This window comes from Dendropsophus ebraccatus, chromosome 3 (genome assembly GCF_027789765.1).
Source record: "Dendropsophus ebraccatus isolate aDenEbr1 chromosome 3, aDenEbr1.pat, whole genome shotgun sequence".
Classification (NCBI taxonomy): Eukaryota; Metazoa; Chordata; class Amphibia; order Anura; family Hylidae; genus Dendropsophus; species Dendropsophus ebraccatus.
Window position 1 is genome coordinate 166,606,366 of NC_091456.1, and position 27,560 is coordinate 166,633,925.

General features: G+C 45.4%; 1 protein-coding gene across 2 annotated transcripts in view; it reads right to left on the reverse strand.

The window, feature by feature from the left end:
- The window catches only part of PLPP1 (phospholipid phosphatase 1), a 62,952-nt gene that overhangs the window by 21,865 nt on the left and 13,527 nt on the right, over positions 1 to 27,560 (reverse strand). The window contains exon 2 of one of the 2 annotated variants that reach the window (XM_069963057.1): positions 4,759 to 4,910. In XM_069963057.1, coding sequence (XP_069819158.1) covers positions 4,759 to 4,910 — 152 coding nt within the window. Of the gene's footprint in view, positions 1 to 4,758; positions 4,911 to 15,283; positions 15,439 to 27,560 lie in introns of both variants that reach the window. The other variant, XM_069963056.1, reaches the window with a different exon arrangement.

Consider the following 27,560-nt stretch of genomic DNA (forward strand, 5'->3'; position numbering starts at 1 on the left):
TCAATTTATAAACACAGACTGAGACCAAAGACCAAACTCCCATGCACTAGAAGTGTGCATAGATGCCAACTATAGTGCCAACTGGCCTAACAGGCTGCGAGGAACCATAAATTCATGGCATCTGTGAGCAGGAAAGGCCAAACACTTTCACTAGCTGTAGTGTGAATGTTCGTGCTCTCTTACCCGATCTCCCTATACACATGGCCAAACATTACTTTGTAGTCTATGGAGAGTGGAGAGGTTAAGCCATTGCCAGACAGCTATGATGTTGGCTTATCTCTCCAAGAACAAATCCAACCAATCTTTAAGGGTGGGTTTACATATAAAGATGATCCAGGGGGAAGTTCTATACATGAATGGTTATCACATTTACAAAGTTTCATCATTGGAGTTTCCTCATCTCCTCCTGTAGAGCTCCCTGCAGAGGGGTGGTGCTACTGACAGTCACCAAGCATATAACAATGTGTGATGGATTAGTGGCTGTCACCAATACCGCTGCTCTGACCTTAGGAGGTGGAGAGGAAGGAATTTCTGCATCATGAAAGCTCCAGTGACAGTGCCCATAAATAAACAGTGATATCACGGATGCCTTCCAAGGTATCAGATGCCATACTTTAGCATCCATCATCCATAGGCTATCCATCCATCTTGAGGTATAGAACAGCATAGTCATCAACTAGAACCAGGACTGGGGAACCTCTGGCCCTCTACCTGTTGCAAAACTACAATCCCCATGATGCCTGGGCAGCAAAACTAAAGTTTTTGCTGTCCAGGCACAATTGGAATTATATTCTTGCAACAGCTGGAGGGCTGCATTGCTGAGCTAGATGGAGGTCAAAATTGATTCCTATGGATATGTTTATGGTGCAGGTTTTCTGATGTACATGCTAACAAAATTGTGATGTAAATGTTGATTCCTTTTTTTTCCTCTTAATGGTAATGATAAATTCTGATTATTTATTTGATTCTGATGAATATGCAAAATAAAATAATAATAATAATAATAATAATCTCATATTTCCTAAACTGTACCCTCTAAGTAAAACACTCCACCCTTAGTTTATAGCACAGACATATACCAGCATACACCAAGCAAATACAGCAATACACCAGCACGCAGCCCAATATCATCCAAGAGAAAAGAACACTTAATGCCGGGTTCCCAGCACATTACAGCAAGATCTCGGGGGATATTAATAAAAATACAGATCTAAAGTCCTGGTAGACTTGTTATTTGATCACTGGCCCAGAATGTATTATTACTAGCGCCTTTGGGATGCACAGCAACAAGATCCCAAACTATTTTCTGTACTTTCCACGGTTGAGAATGTTTATTGGCTTTTTAACCTGCTGTTAGTATATTAGTACAGCGCACCAGTTATATTTTACAATGGAAGAGTGACTCGCACAAGCTTCTACACGCCATCACTGGGAGATTACGATTAACTCCACAGTCTGGTAACACTTGTAAAAACTAGTTTTATCATCTTAAGAAAAAAGTAAGGGTTATCAGGACTGAGCTCTACTGGGGAAGACTGGAGCCAGTCCAAACCCAAGAGAATGTCGGCCTCTGGAGACAACTTATTGGGCAGGACATTGGTGCTTAATTTTTCCATCTGCTCCTTGACAAGATTCCCGACCAGCAAATTTCCATTTTAAAATCTTGGAAAAAGAATGGAAGAAAAAAAAAAAAAAAAATAGAACCTTTCCTGCTGTCAAAAAGACTACACCACAAAGTTACAGCCAGGACCGATAAGAGATATGGATGGAATTACTAGGATAAAAAGAAGCAATTTGTTATCAGAATGTTCTGTTACTGAACGGGAGGGAGATTTACTAACTATAATCTGTCAAAAATCTTACCAAGAAAGTACACTGTGTGCGCAGAATATATTATGTGTTTTAGGTATTATTTACGCCTGCCACAACAGTTTTGTAGAAGGCCAATTGTGAACCAACCAATACAAATGTAGACTAATGCCAAGTTGGCTTCAAGGGGGTCATCTTCAATCACTAGCCACAGCAGGATACCGAAACAGAGCTGTTAAAAAGAAAAGTGAGGGGAGTAGGTATATGGTTCTTTTATATCTACCAGTGCCCTGAACACAGTTAAAAAAAAAAAAATCTCCAGAAGACCCCTTTAAAGTCAACAGAGTCCATGCAGTGGAGTCACAGGCTCATTTCCAATACAGTTTGGTGCATGTTACTTTTAAAGCCCTATTACATGGAGCAATGATCTGCCAAATCCCTATGTAATAGAGACAGTGATCAGCCGACAAGCTTGCTCCCTGGCTGAACGCAAAGTTTTGACCAGACAAAAAATGATTGCCCACACATCTTAACATGTAATAGGTGATGCGTGACCGAAGGTTGATTGAAGTAAGGGCTGCACTAACATAACCAGTGATGTCTGTGCAGCCCTGGCTGCACAATTACGAAGCTGTGTAGTAGGCTTAGTAACAAAGTGCTGATCTAGTAGATCAGTGCTCGCTTGCAGAACAGAGGTCAGGCCCCCTAATACAGCCTTAAGTGTCCTTTTACACAGCCCGACAAGGCATGGTGAACTCCAGTGTATTATTTGTGCCACCATTAACACTAATTATTATTATTGTCCGCACATCTCCTGTTTACATAGATTTGCCGCTATTAATGATAATCCGGCCACAAAAAAGATCCAACTCCGCCAACAAGGGATAACATTTTTGCCGACACTCATAAAAAGCACATGGCTTTTATTCAAAATGTTAAAAACTCCGTAAGTGGAGTCGCAGTAGAGAAAATGCATATCACCATGGCAGGAAAAACAAGGTTTACTAAAGCGTTTCGGTTCTCAAGGAGTCTTACATCAGCTCTCCTTGAGAGCCTAAACACGCTGGTGAACCAGGTTTTTCCTGCCATGATGATGTCCTTGTTCTTAGGGATAATGGACCCATGCAAAAGGGCCTTTACATAGATTCGCTTACCACCGACTTTACAGCTAAAATCTCAAATATATAATATAATGTCAAAGTTTTTACAATGTGCTGTGTGAACTGCCACTCAGAAAATGGCATAACTAATAGTCACATAGCATGCAGAACACCCAAACCATTACTCAAGTCATTCCGGAAAAGGTCAAGACCTTCTGAACCATCTTCAGACAGAACTGAGCAGGAGTTGTTTAGTAACACATCAATGTTACAATGCTAAAACCAAGAAAAAACATCTAGTTCTTGGTGTATCTTCATTATATGTATAAGGATAGCTCATGGACATCAATAGAATGACGTTACCGGTATATTAGGTCTATTCTGTATCTCCTACATCAATAGAATGACGTTACCGATATATTAGGTCTATTCTGTATCTCCTACATCAATAGAATGACGTTACCGATATATTAGGTCTATTCTGTATCTCCTACATCAATAGAATGACGTTACCGATATATTAGGTCTATTCTGTATCTCCTACTACACAAGTGTCAAACTTGTGGTCCACAATTCCCAAAGCTTTAGCAGTCCAGGCACGATGGGCATTGTAGTTTAGTAACAGCTGGAGGGCCACGAGTTTAACACCCCTGCCCTACTGTAATAAATACTCTACCCCACATGTCTTCAAAATGCCGAGATCGAAACCCAGCCCGAATAACAGAGGTTTCCAGGAAATATAAAATATATGTCTTTGTACAAGTCAAATGTTCCATTGCAATTGCAGTGAACTTTTTTTTATTATTTCTTTGGATGGGAGAGAACTCATTTGATGTGAAGCGCAGGGAATGCCAAAAACACGTTTACTGGGAGGCAACATGTTAAGATTCTCAATGGCAGGAAATAAATCCTGATCTGTCACAGACTGGCAACACACAATTTATTCTAGCTGGAAATCCTTGAATGTGCTGAATAATTAATAATGGAAAACAACACAAAAGAAACAATTTTTTGGTTCTAAACTGCTCAGAATGACAGAAGGAAAAACAAAAACAAACACTAAACAAGTACTTACCCCACACTAGTCCCCCAACAATGCAGGTCCACACTTCCTATACCCTTTCCAGACACACAGGAAGTGCTGATCAGCCAATCACTGAGTGGTCACTGCTATATGCAGAGATCGGCTGAGTGGTCACTTCCTGTGTGTCAGGACAGGCACCGTCAGAGCGGCTTCAGTGGAGGATTAGCAGCAGGTTCTCTAAACCTGAACAGGTTTAAAAACTAATTTTATTTATTTTTTTAATTTTAATAGATTATTAAAATTATAGCAGTGTATGGGAAAGTTAAATACTGTGGCTGACATGTCAGTGAGTGGCCGATTTAAATCATTATTGTAACACGATACTGAAGGATCTCATTTACTTGTTTAGCTTAGTTATGGGGTCACTAAGGATTCAAATATCCAACAGTAAAAATATTACTGTAGACTGATCTATTCTTATCATGAGAAAACCACTAAGCCTGAACCGCAAATTCAGACCCTATATTGTCCCCTCAGAGCTTTTGCAATTTGGTCTATGGGCAAATGCATGGACAGTCATGTCCACTGCCTGTAGTAAACAGTCTGCATACTATCTGGGGCCTAAAACCATGCCAGGGATAAAAGAATAAGGCTTTGATAGACTCAGACCCCAACATGCCCGACCCTTTTCTCCCCTGACATCTGTCATCAGGGGGAAGTCAGGATTCCATTACACATATTACATGATCATCCAAACCCTGCTTTGAATGTATTTTAACAGATTCATGATTCAGATAAACATAATACGGATAGGTCACAACTTACAATAAGTAAACTGATCGGAATCATTATGGCCGCTAACAACTGATAAGAAATGGTGTCTTCTTTGTATGGATACCGGATGGAATCATCGTTACAGAAAAATCCGCGTTTGAAGGAGCTATGCTTCACATTGAGAATTGCAAAAGGCAATCCAGCTAGCAAAGGGAAGAGAGATATGCATTAATGTAGGAGAGGGAGTCTCGACAACACATGGAAATGCAGCATTAATGGGAAAGGGTTAAGACTGCGAGAAAGCAGCGCAAGCAAGACGAACAAATATACAATTAAACAGTATGATATGCAGTTCGACTGGATAGTGCATGCTTGATTTATAAGTGGAAGACAGAGAGACCGTACCCCAGAATAATGTGCAGAAGAAATGTAGAAGAAAAAAAAAATAAATAATATTTGGGAGCTGCCTTAAAATAAGGCACAGGACAGGAGTCTATATAATAGCAGTCAGCTCCCTTTAGAGTGTCATCACAGGGCAGAGGACTTAAACAATGATTCCTGACGCTCAGACCGGCACGGCTTTAAACAAATGAAGTGTGACATGTTGACATATGATTTACATTAATAATTCCTACACCAATCATTGTAGGAACACTCCAGGTACAACCTGATCCAATGTGTTATTCTCAGCATGGGACCTCAGGGGCGGAGCATGACACGTTCTATTCCAAATCCCTGTGTTATGTACCTACTCTGCAGGGCAAGAATTAATTATATCAATTGGTTTTCCCTGAAGTCTTCCACTGATATCAACACAATAATACTTGCCAGTATCACCGTGTATCCCAAGCCTTATACAGAAGTCTCTAGCACCGTAGATGTGGAGTCGGCATTTATAATTTATGCACATACAAAATCTAATTCTCACTGTCATTTCTCAGCAATGGGACTGAGAACTTTGATAGGGATCAGGTGGTGTCAACAATGATAAATTTAGACTTTAATAGCAGCCACAGCGACGTGATGTCACCCACACCCAGAGGCCGGCAGATCACACACCCATCCTAATATTAGCACTTTCAGAAATGTATCCTGCCTCTCATACTGTAGGGCGGTGTAGGTGAGGCCAAAGGAGACTTTCACGCACTGCAGCAGCTCAAAACATGTCAACTTATAAACCTTGGGAGAGAAATAACTAACAAGTTACCAACGAGACGAGGAAGGAAACGTACACAATAGTCTGGGAAATCCACCCCTTCAATTACAAACTTTTTTTTTTCTTTACATATAGCTATTAAAGTATGTGGTATGTACAGGAGCAGTGTCGCAAGCAGCATTTTTTTGGAGGGGTGGGACTGGAAGAATCCACAAAGAAGTTTTTCCTTTATATTTTCTTTTGATTTCACTACTGGAAAAAAAATATAAAAAAATTGGAGGAAAACAAAACAATGCCCTAAGAAAACTGTGTGTGTGCAACCTGCAAAAGAATAAAAAACGAACAGTAGGCTTCTATACAAATCCTCTCATACGCTATAATAAGAGGAGAAGAAAGATTCCTGTCTGGCGATATAAGGCCTCAAGCACCTAACTATAGGGAAATCTACATGCATGCACAAATTGCACCATTCACAGTTATATATTTGTTCAGTACATTTAAGAAGACCGTCCCACCAAATGGATTATGAAAGGGGTGGAGTTTGTGATAATTTGCATAAAAAGGGTGTTTCCAGTCACTATGGAGGTGGAGCTTAAACTGATGCTGTCCTGGGAAGCCAATACGACATGTCTGTGACTTTATGGGCCACGTAATAAAGAAGAGAACAATGGTTTACTGGCACACGCTGATCCTGTATATTCATGGAGCTTAAACTCTCTCTAGATTTTGAATTAAGTTATTGGGAACTGTTGGGATCAGTTACAGCCGTCCAATCCTCTCCACTTAGGTCTATGAGCAGATTCAGCGACAATAATGCATTCAGCACAGTAATAGGCGGAGGCTTTCCCTCTTCTCCCTCCAGGCTATACACCATGTTACACCGGTATTGATGTTTGCATAAGTCACATCCATTTTACATAAAAATACCATGGATATCTCAGCCGGGATCTTGTGCAGGCACCGATGTGCTCCGTCCCAACCTTTCCTGATAAAACTCAGATCCAGGCAACGTCCTAAAATAAGCAGGAGGTGGTTGTGTGCCCACACCTGTCAGTCTGGGGCTAGTACGGCTTCCTGAATAATCACATCTATTTTAGCTGTGGCCTGGAGGAGTTATGAAAACATCAACAATGCCAACAGCGGAGAAAATAAACTTCCTTTCCTGTCACAGGCCACGGTCAGATGGACGCTTTTACATGTCCTTCCTTTACAGCAGGGGAGGGGGGGGGGGGAGAAGTCACACATAAAATAAAGTTATTTATGTCAGTGACACAAGGGTAACGGGAACAAAGATAAAAATTTTCTATGTTGCTAGGCTTCATAGGACAATGAACTGTCTCAGAACAGCCTCCAGACTGGAAAATAATCTATTCTCTGTGCGGGCATGCTGGATCTTGCAGTCCCTCAATGGCTGTGAACTACAAGTGTTAATGCGAAGCACCAATTAATATTTTTTGCAGAATGAAAAATGTGTTGACTCTCAGGCATGACTGAGATTAGTGTTGTTTTTTCCGTTGTTCTGTTACATCATAGAAGTAGAACAAATATATACACGTCAGTGCCAGATCCCCTACATAGATAATGCCTAGGGATGGTCCGAATCTGCCGAGGTTCGGGTTCGTATGAACCCGAACGCTCGGCATCAGATTCCCGCTGTCTGCCAGCTCCGTGCAGCGGGTGGATACAGTTGAAGGACCGTCTGGAAAACTGGGATACAGCCTATGGCTATGGCTGTAACCCAGTTTTCCAGGTGGTCCTCCCACTGTATCCACCCTTTCCACGGAGAGGGCAGACAGCGGGTATCATTTCCGAAGGTTCGGGTTCGTATGAACCCAACCCGAACCAGGTTCGGACCATCCCTAATCGTGCCTGACAGCCTACACTGACCGGCTCCAACGGTCAAAAGAGCGGTGATAGGAATGAGCACGGGATTTGAAAGGCACCACAGGACCGGAACGAAGCTGCGCCACTGGACACCGATCATCGCTGGTGAGTATATGCACCAGCGCACAGCGGGGGGACAAATAAACACATCCGGAGTGCTTCTTTAAGTGTAAATGACTAATTACTAGATGTTCATCAGGCATCATACTAGTAATCCCCTAATCCTGTATGCATATATTCTTTCTTCTGATGTTATACTCTGTAGAATGCTTAGTGCAGGGCCTGGGGAGGCGATGCATGACACAGGGATTCTCCCTCCTTCACCAGACATAACACGGTATGGAAACCTGAGCCACAAGCTCGCCAGAGCCAAGCACTAATGCAAGTCTATTTCGGGACTCCCTGCCACCGCTATGGAGACTTTCTGCAACGCTTTATTGTTTGACATGTTTGTTCTGTAAGCAGGTATGCTAGTGTAGCACGTGGTATGATTTATAGTGTAGGGAAACCGCTGTTAGGCCATCTATTATGAAAGTCATTTTTGCATATTGCCCTTAAAAAGTTGTCTGGGCAAAATTAACTTATCCCCTATCCACAGAATAGGGGACAAGAAAGAGATGGCGGTGGGTACAACTTCTGTACCAGGCCCCCAGCTTCTTTGCTATGAATACAGATGCGGGTACGACCCATGACCTGCAACTCCATTCATTGCTATGGAGCTGCCGGAAAGAGCAGAGTAAGGGTGGGTTCACACTGAAGAATTCTCGCGGATAAAATCTGCGGAATTCCGTCGCCTGTATGCGTACACAGCCGCGTGCCTTTCCGCCGGCTCCATAGACACCATTCTATAGGCAGGCTGATTCCGTATTCCACCGAAAGAATTGATGTGTCAATTCTTTCATAGGAATGCGGAATCAGTCGGCCCATAGAATGGTGTCTATGGAGTCGGCGGAAAGGCGCACAGCCATGCGCGGGTACAGGCGACGGAATTCCGCTGAATTTATCCGCGAAAATTCCTCAGTGTGAAATCACCCCAAGCTGGAAAGTGTTTACTCTGCTCATTTCAGAAGCTCCATAGGGATGAATAGAGCTGTGGGGTCACGTGCCGAACCCCCGGCTGAATTCAAAACGAAGAAGCTGGGGCCCAGATATAGAGATCGAGAGGTGGTACGGAGGGTGGACCCCCCGTGATCTCTTACTTGTCCCCTATCCTGTGGATAAGGCCTTTGCTGCAGGGCAGTACATTGTATGTATGTATTATACTGACTGGTCCAATATATTAAAAGAAAAAAAAAAAGAGATAGGATTATTCCATTAATTCAGTTTTGTTCCTTTATGTTTTTATCTTGTATCCACCACAGGGGAGGACTGAACTCACGGGCAGTTTTCACATATAATTTATGTATAACATCTATAACCTAGTCTACCATTCATCATTGTGAGCATTAAACGCCACCCGCAACTTCTTCCCACACAGTGAACACACAAAAAATAAATAAATAAATAAATAAATAAAAATAAAATCAACCAATAACCACATGGACAAGGATGATGGGATTTTTCTTCCCATGAGGTCACAATATTGCACAATGGAAATAACCTATTGCGAGACAACACGCGACTGAATAAAGCCAAATCATACACTGCCACTTATCATAAGCAAACAAATCTCATCTTAGAGATTATGACCTACAGCAATCAGGTCGTCAACCGTGGATTTTTGATGGAAAATCCCTCCAAACGGTGACAGAATCCACAAACAATGTGGGGTCTATGGGGAAATCCTGACGCCAAAGTCTAATGACGAACAAAAGGTTATTTTTCCATAGATAAGTAGCATCTGGCAGCTTCTTATCTCTCTGCTTCAAAAGACATAACAAACCCATTTAGTATAATGACAGGACATGTATTTTGGCTTGTCATGGAAGACAGTCATTGGTCAACAGTAACTATCTGCTTATGACCAGCCTAAATCTAGCCAAGAACGCATTGAAATTTGAATTCGGTCATACACATAAGACAGCTGTCAGCCATCTCTTTCGATCCCCCAATTATTCGTCAGCCATCTCTCCCAATCCCCCCATCACTCGTCAGCCATCTCTCTCAATTCACCCCCCCCCCCTTCATTGGTGAAGTGTTAAGCCCCTATTAGACGGAACAATTATAGTTTAAAAATTTGCTTACACAATCGAAATGAATTATTATCTGTCCGTGTAATAAAAAAATTTGCTTACACAATCGAAATGAATTATTATCTGTCCGTGTAATAACACTTAACGATAAAACGACAAATGAAAAATCATTCATTTTTGTGGAAAAATTAAACATTGGTAGTACGCCGATCGTTCGCATTTTTGTTCGTGTAATAAGTCGTTCGCCCATAAAACATTCTGTGTGGGCTGCCCTGAGGTAGGATTAGCGACAATATAACGGAGTAAACATGATCATTCATAATAGTAATCAGTGAATGTAATAACCTCAGAATCGTTCGCTACAAGAATCGCTAGCGAAATATCGTTTTAGCAAATCTTTGAACGATAATCGCTACATGTAATACGGCCTTAAGACCACCAGAATCCCAAGTAAAATCCAACATGACCAATCCTTCCCTCCCCCAACATCTGTCCTCAGTGAAAATCAATAAACCTATTAGATGGTTGGCAAATCTGGCTGACACATCAGATCTATATGGTTACCTGTACCTATATGCTTACCTTCTCAATTTAGAAAAAAAAACGGGCCTCCTGTAATAAAATGGCAAGTATCAAGTTATATACTACAAGGTAGGTTGAGGAGCTTCTGAGCTTCTAAAGATTGACTACATCACCCTAGTCTACAATCCAAATATCCTGGTGAAGGTGGAGGGGCTTGTTGGCACTCCCTGGCCATCAGTACATGGGGCACAAGTAGGAGAACCATGTCAGTACTGTGCCATTTGCGGTCTGAAGAGGGGATAAGCAGGGGTGGTTTTGTAGGTGGAGTCAGAGTATTCAGGGGCACCATGTGAGTTATATGGATACTTTCTAATCAGGGCCGCCGATAGGGCAGTACAAGTGATACTGCCGTATGGGGCCCGGACCCTTAGAGACATGGGGGGGGGGGGGGGGCGCCGCCCCCCCGTCCGCTACGCTAGGGAGGCCCGCACGGCCCCCCTTGCCACCTGTTTTTGATCATCCCAAGAAGCTGCGGCTGCGCAGCTTCTCGGGATGCACAGATCGCTTTGATGTTCCGCCCGCACATTGAGCGGGCGGAACATTAAAGCGATCAGAATACAGGAGCAGGACCTGTCAGCGTCCTCGTCCTGTATTCCCTCCCATAGGCTGCCGGCACTTCATACCAGCAGCCTATGGGAGGCCGGGCCGTGACCTCTCCGGCAGGCGTGTTGATGTGACGTCATCACGGCTGCCGGAAGCCCCGTCCCTCCGGCTCGCAAGATGGAGCCAGAAGAGGAGGAGGAGCTGCTGCCTGCAGCCACAGCGTGGATTAGATGAGTAGGATGTTTGTTTTTTTAGGGGCACCTCTGGGGGCATTATTAGTGTATGGGGGGCACCTCTGGGGGCATTATTAGTGTATGGGGGCACCTCTGGGGGCATTATTAGTGTATGGGGGCACCTTTGGGGGCATTATTAGTGTATGGGGGCGCCTCTGGGGGCATTATTAGTGTATGGGGGCGCCTCTGGGGGCATTATTAGTGTATGGGGGCACCTCTGGGGGCATTATTAGCTCATGGGGGCACCTCTGGGGGCATTATTAGCTCATGGGGGCACCTCTGGGGGCATTATTAGCTCATGGGGGCACCTCTGGGGGCATTATTAGCTCATGGGGGCACCTCTGGGGGCATTATTAGCTCATGGGGGCACCTCTGGGGGCATTATTAGCTCATGGGGGCACCTCTGGGGGCATTATTAGCTCATGGGGGCACCTCTGGGGGCATTATTAGCTCATGGGGGCACCTCTGGGGGCATTATTAGCTCATGGGGGCACCTCTGGGGGCATTATTAGCTCATGGGGGCACCTCTGGGGGCATTATTAGTTCATGGGGGCACCTCTGGGGGCATTATTAGTTCATGGAGGCACCTCTGGGGGCATTATTAGTTCATGGGGGCACCTCTGGGGGCATTATTAGTTCATGGGGGCACCTCTGGGGGCATTATTAGTTCATGGAGCACCTCTGGGGCCTTATTACCTCATGGGGGCACAGCAGGGAATCCAACATACAGGGGGCACAGCAGGGGATCCTACATGCAGGGGGCATCCCACACAGCGCAGTTACTATGGGAGCCGACAGGAGGGAGAAAGGAAAGGAAGCTGCTAGAAATGTACGGAGCCTAAATTGTTTGTCTCGCAGGTTCTGAAAAGATGAAACATATCTGAAAGAAATCATCATGGAGGACTGGGCCGGATGGAGAGGAAAAGGGAAAGTGACGCCTCAGATCAAAGAAGACGTCACCTGTGAGTCCCTGTATGACACTTTTCTTATTTTGTAGATTATTATTTAGTAGGAGCGCCCCGAGGTGACAGCTACTACATTATCTGTACTCAGAGATATCGCTGTGTTATCTGTGGTGTTACATAGGACTGCAGGTGACAGCTACTACATTATCTGTACTCAGAGATATCACTGTTATCTGTGCTGTTACATAGGACTGCAGGTGACTACTACATTATCTGTACTCAGAGGGATATCACTGTGTTATCTGTGCTGTTACATAGGACTGCAGGTGAAATCTACTACATTATCTGTACTCAGAGATACCACTGTGTTATGTGGTGTTACATAGGACTGCAGGTGATATCAGGTGATTTCTCCAGGTTGCAGAAGTTCAACCTTCATCAGGTGCTGGTGTCTGTATGTGTGCGTATACATGTGTGCTGGTGTCTGTATGTGTGCGTATACATGTGTGCTGGTGTCTGTATACATGTGTGCTGGTGTCTGTATACATGTGTGCTGGTGTCTGTATACATGTGTGCTGGTGTCTGTATACATGTGTGCTGGTGTCTGTATACATGTGTGCTAGTGTCTGTATACATGTGTGCTGGTGTCTGTATACATGTGTGCTGGTGTCTGTATACATGTGTGCTGGTGTCTGTATACATGTGTGCTGGTGTCTGTATACATGTGTGCTGGTGTCTGTATACATGTGTGCTGGTGTCTGTATACATGTGTGCTGGTGTCTGTATACATGTGTGCTGGTGTCTGTGTGTGAGATCAATTCTAGAGAACTGGCTCATATATCCCATTTTCCCCATTGGCTTAAAATGTAACCTCTGTTATACAGTTATAAAATTGTAGAACCTAAATGTGAACAAGGTGCAATTCAATTAGACACTTACTTGTATAGCTGCCTCTTGTGCTCTGTATGCAGTGCATTATATTCACCCTTGCAACGTACAATTTATAGCTCATTATGATGGAGACTAAAACTTATACAAGAGTGGGGTAGGGGTTCCCCTGTATTCAGAATGCTGTTGAGTGCTAGGCAATACCCCGTCTGGGATTATTGAATTTCTAGGGTCTATGCAGAGCAGGATAAAGACACCTCTGCTTCACAAACAGGATCTCCTAGAAAGCGTTCTCACCGCCATGTATTCGCTATCACTGTCTTGGGTGAGCTAAACTAGTCTGCCTGGGGGGGGGGGGGGGATATTGGTGAACATATACAAATCAAACAGCCCCCCAGACCCTCGAAATTCAATAACCCCAAACGGGGCATTGCCTAGTACTCAACAGCATTCTGAATACAGGGGAACCCCTACCCCATGCAGGAATACTTGTATAAGTTGTAGTCTCCATCATAATGAGCCCGCTGGGCTTGTAGACACGCTATAAGTTGTACGTTGCAAGGGTGAATATAATGCACTGCATACAGAGCACAAGAGACAGCTATACAAGTAAGTGTCTATTTGAATTGCACCTTGTTCACATTTAGTTTCTACAATTTTATAACTGTATAACAGAGGTTACATTTTAAGCCACTGGGGAAAATGGGGTATATAAGCCAGTACTCTAGAATTGATCTGAACCAAATTATACCTCCCAGCAAGGCGTGGGTCGAACACACAATTTTATTTATTTTTTTATTAATGTGGGGGGCCCAGACACTTTGGTTGTATGGGGCCCCAAAATTCCTGATGGCGGCCCTGTTTGTAATCATTGGCATCTTTGAGTCGTGCCAAGCCAACGAACTCACGTGGCAACAATTATTATATACCCCCCCCCCTTACTTCCTTAGCGAGTAAGCCAATAAGTTCAAAGGTCATACACCTCAATTAGAAGAAGCAAGTCATTTTTGGATCTGTGTTTGAAAAGGTGACCCGTACAATCTATAATAAGTAGAGGAAGTAAAATACACTAATAATAGCACATGCTTATAATAAATACTTTAGCTAAACTTCATATCCTCATGTTAAATATAATCATTTTTGAAGGCGAAATGATGAGACGTAACAACAAGTGAACATTGGCTGCAGAGAGGTCCTAGAATGTTTTCTGGCCAGGCACTGTATGGGGACATGGGGACAGACTCGCTCCCATCTTACACACAAGCAATTGTTCAGCACAACGGGTGATTCTACTCTTCTTCGGTGATGTCATGGCGTTTGGTGACATATTGACAAGCAACAAACTGGGGCTCTCGGCCTACGGGGAGAATGCAGACAGCCTGCTGCCCTTTTTTCTGAGTAATTTATTCCATTACAACAAAAGGAAAGTGTGAATCATCCTTCTGTAAGAGTATATAATACAATAAGTGCAGAATGACAGAAGTAGGTGTCAGATCAGTGAGTGTGCCTATAATGTATGTATTTACCAGAGACAAATATGTGACCTCTAAAGTATTCAGGTACGGGTATTACTTGTGAACTAATCTGTAAAAATACAAAATAATTGAAGGGATGGTCAGGGAAGCAGAGGAAAATGTATTAGGCCATCCCTCTACCCCAACCCTATTGGATCCTTAGACACGAGGAGTTGTATGACAAGGTTCAAAACAGTGTAGAATTGTTGTGCAAGTCTATGTGCCTGCGACGTGGAAGGGATAAGTTGTAAAGTACTTAAACCGGATGCAAAGTCTAAAAGAGTCTACAAATGCCCAATTCGGACAGTGACCAATAGAAGATGGAGGCATCCATGAGGTTAAAAATAACATTGAATAACAATTCCCACTAATAACTGCATGGGTTGAAACATCAAATATGTATGGGAAGTGTGGATTAAAGGGAATAAGTTAGTCACCCAAGGGCTTAAGTCTAGATTTATCAGACAAGCTTGGGCCTCCTAGTTGATAAAGGAAATGTCCAAACTTTTACCCTTGTCACAGGTTGGCAAATGGTAAGCTAAAACAGTCTTGTACTGGGAGCATCCCATATGGACTAACATTTGGGGAATGGTTGGGGTCTACATCAAACATCGACTTTTAGGTTTTGTACACATCATTGGTAAGAGTCTTGGGTCACCCCTATCTCTATCGTCAGTCCTGACGGATTCTAGGACACTCTCTAGGTTAGGATTAGGTCCCTACTGATTCGGCTACTTACTGAGCATATAGGCACAGTGAACCCTACTGTGTAGAGTACAGTGGAGGTGACGGTACTGTCATGGAATGGATACTTGATGCTCTCGTCATCACAGAAAAAACCTCTCTGATACGGCTTTTTTGTGATCAACTTTAAAACGCCCAAAGGTAAGACAGCTGTTGGGGGAATGGAGAAAACAGATATTAAGACGTCTGGTTCACCACTACATCTGTTTACAGATAAAAACCGGCGGCCGCTGCTGGAGCGTCAAGAAAGGGTAAGTCATGCAAATCTAATGACAGGTCGAAAAAGAAAAATTCAAGGTTTTTCAGAATACAGAATTCTAGGTAACCAACTCTCAATGGAGTTATGCAAGAGTCTGAAAACAGAGACCTTCCGTAAATGGCCCTGGCATTGTTTTTCATGGAGAGTTAAAAGAGGTATCTGGCCGGGACCCTTTTTTCACAATTGCCAGGGAGAAGGTGGGTAAAAATAGTGACATCTACTTACCTCCCTGGCTCCAGGGCTGCCGCCAGCATCCAGCTGCTCCGGTCTCTTGTCTCCAGGCACTTCCTGGTCTTAGACATGATGGGGCAGGCACTCTCAGCCATTCATCAGCTGTAGCGGTGTCCCGCCGCAGCTTCTAGATGGCTAATCAGACCTGAGATGTCCTGTCTCAGACCAGGAAGAAGTCGGAACCAGGGACTGGAGCAGATAGATGTGGGCTACAGCGTTGGAGTCAGTCCCTGATTGATAATGGAAAATGGATTTACCTGGTCAAAATATTTTGCAATGTGTCTACAGAGGTAGGCACGTCTAGTGTAGTGTATATTGTACTGTATTACAGGAAAGTCTTATGTGCTATTCTTTGAAACATAGAAAAGGCCCCCTGGTCCATCTAGTCCTGGTCTAATGCTTTCTTATAAAGATGTTTATCCCAGGCAGGTTACTGTAGATTACTATACCACATCTGCTGGAAGTTTATTCCAAGAATTTACTACTCTTTCAGTAATATTCAGCCATCTTTCTCAGACTGTGTCCCCTTGTTCTATCCTGGTCAGGCATTCAATGTAAGGCCTTATGCACACGTTCAGTATTTTTTTCTGGTCCTGAAACAACCCGTGAGAATTTGCGGATTGGACATCCGTATTCCATCCGTTGCTGGACCAGACTTCAACTGAGCAGTGAATGAATGGCAGACCCCCTCTGTGGCATCAGACCCCCTCTGCGGCTGCATCAGACCCCCTCCTGCGGCTGCATCAGACCCCCTCCTGCGGCTGCATCAGACCCCCTCCTGCGGCTGCATCAGACCCCCTCCTGCGGCTGCATCAGACCGACCCCCTCTGCGGCATCAGACCCCCTCCTGCGGCATCATCAGACCTCCTCTGCGGCGGCATCAGACCCCCTCCTGCATGATCAGACCCCCTCTGCGGCATCAGACCCCCTCCGGCGGCATCAGACCCCCTCCGGCGGCATCAGACCCCCTCCGGCGGCATCATCAGACCCCTCCTGCGGTAAGGATGCGATCTCCTATGCGATCCTCCTGTGCCGTTCTGCCTTCAGTGCTCTTAATTGATTCATTGATACTTTCCTAACCACATAGTAAACACCAATTTATTGAGCTAATTGGTAATGATGATTGGCAGCTGGGCTACAAAGGTACAAGTACCAATTACCTCAATAAATTGGGGTGTTGATTGTAAACACCCCAATTTATTGAGGTAATTGGTACTTGTACCTTTGTAGCCCAGCTGCCAATCATCATTACCAATTAGCTCAATAAATTGGTGTTTACTATGTGGTTAGGAAAGTATCAATGAATCAATTAAGAGCACTGAAGGCAGAACGGCACAGGAGGATCGCATAGGAGATCGCATCCTTACCGCAGGAGGGGTCTGATGATGCCGCAGGAGGGGGTCTGATGCCGCCGGAGGGGGTCTGATGCCGCCGCAGAGGAGGTCTGATGATGCCGCAGAGGGGGTCTGATGCCGCCGCAGGAGGGGGTCTGATGCAGCCGCAGGAGGGGGTCTGATGCAGCCGCAGGAGGGGGTCTGATGCAGCCGCAGGAGGGGGTCTGATGCAGCCGCAGGAGGGGGTCTGATGCAGCCGCAGGAGGGGGTCTGATGCAGCCGCAGGAGGGGGTCTGATGCAGCCGCAGGAGGGGGTCTGATGCAGCCGCAGGAGGGGGTCTGATGCAGCCGCAGGAGGGGGTCTGATGCAGCCGCAGGAGGGGGTCTGATGCAGCCGCAGGAGGGGGTCTGATGCAGCCGCAGGAGGGGGTCTGATGCAGCCGCAGGAGGGGGTCTGATGCAGCCGCAGGAGGGGGTCTGATGCAGCCGCAGGAGGGGGTCTGATGCAGCCGCAGGAGGGGGTCTGATGCAGCCGCAGGAGGGGGTCTGATGCAGCCGCAGGAGGGGGTCTGATGCAGCCGCAGGTTCAGACTGAGGAATTCTCGCGGAAAATGTCCACGGAATTCCGTCAGCTGTCCGCCCGGAGATCCGGAGAACTATAGATCCCAGCACTTCTATATACTGCTGTGCACAATAGGAGCATGAGTTATCCATATTTTTCTACGGAAATACGGATGCCAAACATGTTGCAATCCGCAAACAATCCGTAGACAATTGATGTCAATGAGAGCATCCGTGAAAAAATCTGGGTCCGCACCCGGTCCGCACTAGGACATGTCCTTTTTTTTTTTACGGATTGATTTTCATCCATTTCTGCTACTGATCGTGTGAATAGCCCAATAGACTTCAATGTGCACTAACTCGGATACGGAAATACGGATCCGTAAATTACGGAACGTGTGAATAAGGCCTAACTGTAATAGTGGCGATGGCTCATGTAAATATGGAACAGAAAAAACCTTGAATTTTTTTTTTTTTTTTAATCAAGCTACATGACGTGCAGTAAAAACTACCAGGAATGCGAGGGGTGGGAATGATGGTGGCTGAATGGGATTGGTGAGCAGGTTTGATTAAAAAAACCTTCGAAGACATGCAAAGCCAGAAAGGTTATAAATTCAGATCGTATCCAGGGAAATCAACAAAGGGAAACACATGATTAGCAGAAGGGAAAAAATTAGAATAATCAAGACGGTACAATGATACAGACAAGCACCAAAACAATTTTAAATCTTCTATGTTACCCATGGGGTGGTACATAAAATAGACTTGTCCCCATGATGATCTGCAAATACATTATGTTATATTATGTCTAATATATATATATATATATATATATATATATATATATATATATATATATATATATATTAGAGCTACATTAATGGTTCTGCAATTATCTTCAATCTTCCGTCAGATAATACTCTAGTGCTAAAACTGTCCCCCCCCCCCCCCCCCCTCCTGTATGAGGACAGCTGTGAAGCCTAAATTCTGCAGTTTTCATACCTTACTTTATAAAAGATTTCTTGGTGCTTGATCCAGTGAAAAAATGCTTTTTATGCTTTTTAATTCTGGCGGATTGTGCCACCTGGGTGGGGCTTCACAGTTGCCACTTCACAGTGCCACTTAGCCCCACCCACATTGGCGACATAGGCCCCACCCCTTTCCAGCCACTGAAAAGGACTGGCCTAGAGGTCTAGGCCCCATCCCCTCTAGGTCGGCCCAAGAAACTTACCTTCATCCTCAGTGTCCCGTGCATTACAGGGACATATCAGCAGATACTTCTAACCTGCTTAGAATTTCCCTTTAAAATCTGCCAGGACTGCCAATGGAGACTCCAAACTAAGCCTCTTTAACATCTTCAGCCCTTTACTTAGGGTACATCAGGTAGTAAAACTAATACAAAAGCACAAAGGGGGAGATCTATCCAACATGGTTTAAAGTGAAACTGGCTCAGTTGCCCCTAGCAACCAATCAGATTCCACCTTTCATTTACCAAAGAGTCTGTGAGGAATGAAAGGTGGCATCTGATTGGTTGCTAGGGGCAACTGAGCCAGTTTCACTTTACACCATGTTTGATAAATCTCCCCCAAAAAGTTTAAAAGGCTTCTAAAAACAAAGCAGAAAGGAAGTAAAAAAATAAAAAGTGAAATAAATGTTTCAACATGTAAAGCTTCTATTGCGCATACAGCGCCCTCGCTGCCTGGCATGTATAACATTTCAGCCCAGCACAGACGTGGTGCTAATATCAATCCTGATAATAACCAGACATCATGCAATCATAATATAAACACTACCACGCACGGCCCTGGTTACATGCCACGCAGGCACGGATGGTATGTTACGTAGGGAACCATTTCCCCTAATGCTCATTAACACGGCACTACTGTATTTAGACAGGGTGGAAACAAATCTGAAGCAGAACATGGCCAGAATACATATGAAGACGTCTCTGTCGGCTACTGTTATGCAGAAGAGCTAATACTTATAAGAAGCCAAGGGCTGGGAACAACTTGGGAGAATGTGCATATATTATATAAATCCTATCGCCCTTCACCTCTATCACGCGAGATGTACAAGAGCAGCAGTACCTTTGGCCCTCCAGCTGTTGCAAAAACTACATTTCCCATCATGCCTGGACAGCCAAAGCTAAAGCTTTGGCTGTCCAGGCATGATGGGAAATGTAGTTTTGCAACAACTGGAAAGCCGAATGTTCCCCATCCCTGTACTAAAAGGGCATTTGCTGCTGCCATTATAGTGCTGCCAATAATGATCTATCGCCTAAAGATGACCAGAAGTAGACAACAATCTTATTGTCTGCCATTTATTTTCACACATACCAGTGTGATCACCAAATACAGTATAATGATTTATTATTAGCAACAGTCAATGTAAAGTGATGAGAACACAGGCCAAATAAGAGATAAGTCAAAGTCCCCAGCTGCCCTTTCTATTTTTGATCACCCTTCCAGCATAGGAAGAGTATATATAATATAATTGCATAACGAATAAAAATATATGTGAAATTTGGGTGTAAGTGTATGTAGTGTGCAAGACTGATGTGTACTTACAGTGTATAGCAGGATTATTTATATGCACAGAATTCTGTAAAATATATATAGGTGTATAGTATATGGTGGGTGGTTTGTAACGTAAAAATATATCACCAGCATATGATTGTATTTATATATATTCTGTATATGGTAAGATTTGCATATACAGTATATAAGTATATGTAAGTGCAGTTATTTTGGCATACAGTATATGACTGTTTTGTAGCGCTATGGACATATTTGGTTAGAGTTAAAGGGGTACTCCAGCGGGGGGGGGGGGGGGGGGCACTTTTTTGCTGGGACCGGGGAGGAGGTGGACGAGGGAAAAGACGTCCACTCACCTCCCTGGTACCAGCGGCGGGACCCGCATCGCGGCGCTCCGGTGGCCGGTTCCGGGCCGCTTCCGGATGTCTGACGCGAGCACGAGAGGATACGTCTCAGGTGCGCTCAGCCACTCAGTGACAGAGGCGGGATCTGAGCGGACTTGAAATGGATCCCGCCACCTGTGCAGGCCCGCGTCAGACAACCGGAAGTGGCCGGGAACCGGCCACCGGAGCGCCGCGATGCAGGACCCGCCGCTGGAATCGGGGAGGTGAGTGGACGTCTTTTCCCTAGGCCCAGCACAAAAGTGCCCCCCCGCTGGAGTACCCCTTTAACATTGACTAGTAGGGTATAGTAGGGCTGGGCGATTAATCGAATTAATTCGATTAATCGTCCAGAACGTTGAAATCGATTTGATTTTTTGTGAAAATCGTAAATTCGATTTTCACAAAAAATCATTTCGGGCTGCGGTGCCGAGGAGGAGCTGAGAGAAGGGGGGTTGCGGTGCAGGCCGGCGGGAGAGCCGTAGAGGGGCGGTGTGGGTGAGCGGGGAGAAGATGCTGGGTGGCCAGGCTGGAGAGGGGCGGTGCAGTGCCGGCGGCCTCCAGCCACTGACAGCGCCGCCGCTGATCTGCCCCCGCCCCTTCCACTGAGCGTCCCACTCCCCTCCCGGCCAGATATGGAGGTCCCGGGTCTGTGGAGGAGGAGGCCGCAGAGACTACAGTAGGTGGTGATCGCGGCGCTGCTCGTCCTGGAGCTATACAGCGGGATCGGGGGGCTCGGTGCAGACCCCCGTTCCCGCTGTATAGCTCCGTGACCCGCAGCTATGCGATCACCACCTACTGTAGTCCCTGCGGCCTCCTCCTCCTCCACAGACCCGGGACCTCCATATCTGGCCGGGAGGGGAGCGTGTGTGTGGAGGTGACAGGAGGAGGAGATGTATGTGCCCTCCTGCTCCAATCACCTCCAGCTGCACCAGTCACCCCCCAGTCCCCTCAGTGTCCCCCAATCCCCTCATTGTTCCCTCAGTGTCTCCCCCCCCAGTCCCCTTCAGTGTCCCCCCCCAGTCCCCTTCAGTGTGTCCCCCCCAGTCCCCTCATTGTTCCCTCAGTGTCCCCCCAGTCCCCTCAGTGTCCCCCCAGTCCCCTTTAGTGTCCCCCATTGTCCCTCCAGTCCCCCAGTGTCACCCCAGTCCCCTTTAGTGTCACCCCAGTCCCCTTTAGTGTCACCCCAGTCCCCTTTAGTGTCACCCCAGTCCCCTTCAGTGTCCCCCAGTGTCACCCCAGTCCCCTTTAGTGTCCCTCCAGTCCCCCAGTGTCACCCCAGTCCCCTTTAGTGTCCCCCATTGTCCCTCCAGTCCCCCAGTGTCACCCCAGTCCCCTTTAGTGTCACCCCAGTCACCCCTCATCTATACCTGTACTACTACACCCCTTATCCACTATACCTCCACTCCTACACCCCCTATCCACTATACCTCCACTACTACACCCTACGTAGATGGAGGCACAAACATGATTTCCTATACTATATGGGGCCTCTGTTACACTGGAAATCAATACAGTTGTTGTCTAAAATATTAAAATAGTATCTGATGCTGCAGGGAGAAAATGTTCTGTTTATTTAGCAAAAAAGGAAAAAAAAAAAATCGAGATTTAAATTGAGAATCGTCAAAAAATTTAAATCGAGATTTTATTTTTTGCCCATATCGCCCAGCCCTAGGGTATAGTCCCACTATTTAACCCCGTGCCTCTGCAGCCTATTTTGGCCTTTAAGGGGTTATCCAGCGCTACAAAAACATGGCCACTTTTGCCCCTACTGTTGTCTCCAGTTCAGGTGCAGTTTGCAATTAAGCTCCATTTACTTCAATGGAACTGAGTTTCAAAACCCCACCCAAACTGGAGACATGAGTGGGACAAAAGTGGCCATGTTTTTGTAGCACTGGATAACCCCTTTAAAGTGCCACTGTCGTTTCAAAACTTTTGACATGTCATAGGCATATGTGAAAAGTTTTGAGTCACATGACGAGTCGTCAGTGTAAGACTATAAAGCCTGACTCTTTCACTGACAGAACAGGGAGCAGACCGCGTGCTGCAGCTCCTGAGCTCACTTCACAGGGCCCCTGCACATTATGACAAGCTGGGACATCTTGATGAGCGAACAAACTGCTATCATGACATCCTAGGAAGTCATTTTGTGGCAAGGGGTTAGAGGGGTACTCTTGAGAAAAACAGTTTTAAAATTAACTGGTGTCAGAAAATTATATAGATTTGTAAATTATTTCTATTAAAAAATCTCATGTCTTCCAGTACATATCAGCTGTTGTATGTCCTGCAGGAAGTGGTGTATTATTTCCTGCTGACAGTGCTGTCTGACGCCACCTCTGTCTATAACAGGAACTGTCCACAGCAGTAGCAAATCCTCATAGAAAACCTCTCATGCTCTGGACGGTTCCTGTCCTGGACAGAGGTGGCAGCAGAGAGCACATCCTTTATTTATCCTATAACTAGTTAGATGTACAAAATATTGCAGCATTATTTATGTGTACAGTATGTAACTTGTTTATATGTACTGGATAGTATTTTTCTGCTATATTTCTTCTGTGCTGTTCTTACAAGTCATCAGGTGATCAGACATTTCCCATCTATGCATTTACACTTTTTGTATACTTCGTCTTGCTGTGAATATATTTTAATTTTCCTGTGACTTGTGTGGTTCGCTATGCATGAGTAGGAGCAGTCAGGGCTCCCTGTACTGTCAATGAAGGAAGCTGCCAGCCAAACATTCACACTGGTGTGTACAGCTTTCCATAAGCTGCCAACTTTAGAATTGGAAAAATAAGACCACCTGCTGCAAGAGCCGACATGCAAAGTCCATGCAGGGCCTGACTAATAGAATCACTGAGTAGTCATCTGCCACTCAGGAGTTTGGTAAAGTTTTGATCGGTCGGGACCCTGACTTATCACTAGAATGGGCTGAGACAGTGTCACATGACCGAGACCAATACTGTGTATGAATGCTTGACTGCTCAATAAAGATTTGAAGATTTCACATTATGAATGCTGTTGGACCTTTCTTCTATCAGTATCGTGACCCACCTCTTGGGATTGTTGGTATTCCAGCGTGCATTCATAATCCATCTTATATAAGGGACCTATAAGTGATGTTGGATTCCAACCACTTTCCAGTCTCATAATACAAGTCTAAGGGATGGTCTCGCTCTCGCAGACACAGAGCAGGAAGAGAAAAGTTTTCTTTTTTTCTTATGCCAGGTACACTTTAAAGGTGGCCATACCCTTTTAATAACAGTCAGCCAAACAGTTATCTTGACTAACTCCCTATACACACGACAATAAGGCATGGCCAGAAGTCCATGTGTTATCCATGGGGAGAAGAGGAGTAAGCCACCGTCAGACGACCACGGGGCCAACATCCACCTAAGATTGTTGGCCGAACTTGAAGGTTTATTATTTGAAACAGAGATGTGTGGCCACCTTAAGGATGAACTCAGACCTTGGCCAGTAGCCCAATTGTTCTGCTTGACTCCTCAGTGGTTTGCGTTGGTGTCTCTTTGTCTATAAGGCCACCTACACTTGGACCACTCCAAGAAGTAGTGACCTAGTGATCTCCTGCAGCAAGGACCACAGGTTAAGGGGCGAAAAAATCCAAGGCCAAACTCATTAGATTACACAATGTTCCACTCCCACTGGTCCTTTCATGATTCATGTCCACTTAGGTAACAGTACCGATGCCCACTTAGGTTCACTGACACATCGTGCCAGGCAGGGAAACACTTTATTACAGGGCTTCCCTGTCCGTAGCATCCATAAAACACTGGACGTGGGAATAAGCCCTTAGGTAACAGCACCCATGCCCACTCCATTTAGGTAACAATTAGAAACAGCATATTGGAGCTTCGAGTCATCCCCTATTCATCAGGCTAGACTTTTAAAGGGGTTATCCAGTGCTACAAAAACATGGCCACTTTTCCCCCCTCTCGTCTTCAAGAGTGGCCATGTTTTTGTAGCGCTGGATAACCCCTTTAAAGGGGTACTCCGGCCCGGCCGTATTTTTCAGATATGGTTGGGGTTGGGTATGGATGCCGGAGGTCACTTACCTCCCCGGTTTCAGCGCCGGGTCCCGGATCGCGGCACCCCGTCCCGCTTCCTGGTCTGAGCTGCCGCACAAGACGTGACGTCTCCAGGCAGCTCAGCCATTCGGCGGCCGTTGCCGAGTCCCGCCTCAGCTGCTGGATGGCTGAGCTGCCTGGAGACGTCACGTCTCATGCGGCAGCTCAGACCAGAAAGCGACCGCGGGACCGGGGTATGGGGCACCGCGATACGGGACCCGGCGCTGGAACCGGGGAGGTAAGTGACCTCCGGCATCAATAACCACCCCCTCCCTGGCCACATCTAAAAATTACGGCCGGGCAGGAGTACCCTTTAAGAGTATATAATGTAGTTCAATGTATTTGACTAAGAACTAAAATAAAGAACGCTTTTAAAAAGGATCACAGGGTAAAACTAGAATTACTGGATTGTGAACGCTTTGCGTAACTTGTCATAAGATCAGAGCATTGTGGAAAGTTCACCAGCAGCACCCGCACCCAGCACAAGAACTCGGCAACAGCTGTTTTCTAGCAAAGCTCAGAATTAGCAGCCGGCAATCTTCTCATCTGCAATGTGATATAAGCAAAGTGATCGCTTGTATGTACTGATGGGTTTTACCAGAAATGAGAAACTCCATTACGATTACATTACAGCTGTTACAGGATAGATGACAGCTGGGATCCAGTGCATGGAGAGGGATGCCGGAGGGGCGGCGGGTAAACCACTAGCCAAATCTAAAACTTCTGAAATATTCAATGCACTTCTGTAAATGAATCATGGACAATAATTTACCCCATTAGGCTATGTTCACACAACGTTAATAGGACGGTCATCATTCAATGCCAAAAGACAGCTGGCTTTTGATCATTACGGCCGCAAATAACGATCATGATTATTTTCGTCCATAAGTATCAAAAGATTCTGGCTGTCTTTTGATGTTAAATGACGGCCATTCAAAAAAGCGTCCATTTCCGATATGTGTGAATATACCCTAAAAGGGGTGCTGGGGGGGGGGGCTGTGTTCCGATCCGGCCGGGGCGGAGGTGGCTGAGGGCAACAACGACGTCCACTCACCTCCCCGGTTCCAGCAGCGGGTCCTGTATCGCGGCGCTCCGGACCCCGCTGCCCGGCCGCTTTCCGGGCAGGAACCGGCCGGGCAGCGGGGACCGGATCGGAAAAAAGCCCCCCTTGCCGGAGTACCCTTTTAAGGAGTACTGTGGCAGATTAACATTGCTGCAATAATATTCAAGATATCCTAAACATTATTTAAACACTATAGGTGTGGTAGGGACTTAGATAGGCATGGCTTGCACTGTGCACCATATGTATTAACCTCTTACACAATGTATTACCTAAGGTGGCACCATGTAACAGCCTGGGGCTATTTAGCAAATTTTGAATTTCATCATTCAGAAATTTCGATGAATGTTGTAATTGAAACTTTTCACCCAAGTTCTGCAACACTCTTAAATGTCACAGACAGAAGCAATATTGATAACGTGGGGCCAGGATAGGCCTCTGCATTGCAAAAACTTTGCCCATTATATACACGGAGGAACATTATTCATACGTGCTTCTATTCAGATGCATCTCTGAAGCAGGGGATCCTAAAACATAAGTCTAGAGGCATACCGCACAAAGAGTATATTCACAGTTGCCTCAAGATACAGACTGACCTGCAAGAAATTGACTTCTTCTTGAAGTTACCTATGAGCAAAGTGTGGCCGCCTGTAATAGACAGCACTAGAGAAGTGATCGGGGGACATTAGCCAATGGCTGTAACAACCTTTTAAAACCTTGCTGCAGCATATTTATAATGGGATAAATCAATGGGCCATAGACATACATCACAATATTCCTAATACCAAGAAGTTTCTCATAGGTAAATAATGTAGACTGTTCCATCTAACCAACCTGTGCAGTACAATGGGATTCTCAGTATCATATAGACTAAAGGAAAACATTTAGCTAAACTGTACATATTTGTATAGTGGTGCGTCCTACACAACCCACAGTCCTGGAAACACCCAGTAATAATAATTACCATGGCACGCCTTAGTTATCCTAACAGCTGAGGCTTGGTCCCGTGCATGTGCGCTCCCACTGTCCCATATACCTGCAGAACTAGGTGAATATAGGTAAGTGGAGCAACTACAGGAGTAGTCATCCTGCTTTGTCTGAAGCAGATGAACAGGAATTAACATACTGGTATAGAAAACAAGTGTATATATGTAATATATATATATTACATGGGAGCAGCTGTAATGCCGCCATACTATAGTACCAGATGTGCACCACTAGTGAATGAGGAAGCGTGAAAGTGACTCTGTACCCACAATCTGCCCCCCCCCCCCCCAAAACAGCTTGTACCTTCAGATAGCTGCTTTTAATCCAAGATCTGTCCTGGGGTCTGTTCGGCAGGTGATGCAGTTATTGTGCTAAAAAACAACTTTCAAACTTCCAGCCCTGTGGCCAACGGTCGGGGCTTACATTGCGTATGCATTAGGCTGGCACAACCTCTCCATCCCTTCTCGCCGCCCACCTCATCATTAGGAATGCTCCAGGCAGATTGCCGCCTATTCCCCACCTGTCTCAGCCCGGCACATGGGCTGGATGTTAAGCACCTGTGCAATGTTCAGCATGGAGAAAATGTTCTAGTGGCATTCCTAATGATGAAGAGGGTGGGGAGGAGGGACGGAGAGGTGGTGCAAAGTTAGGGCACAGGTGCAGCCAGCCCGTGCCAAATGGGAGGTGCGTTCACACCTACAGGATCTGCAGCTGATTTTCTGCAGCAGATTTCATTTAAATAACTGAATACAGCATCAAATTTGCTGCAGATCTTGTAGGTGTGAACGCACCCTAAATGATGTTTTTTAGGACAATAGCTGCATCACCTGCCGTACAGACCCCA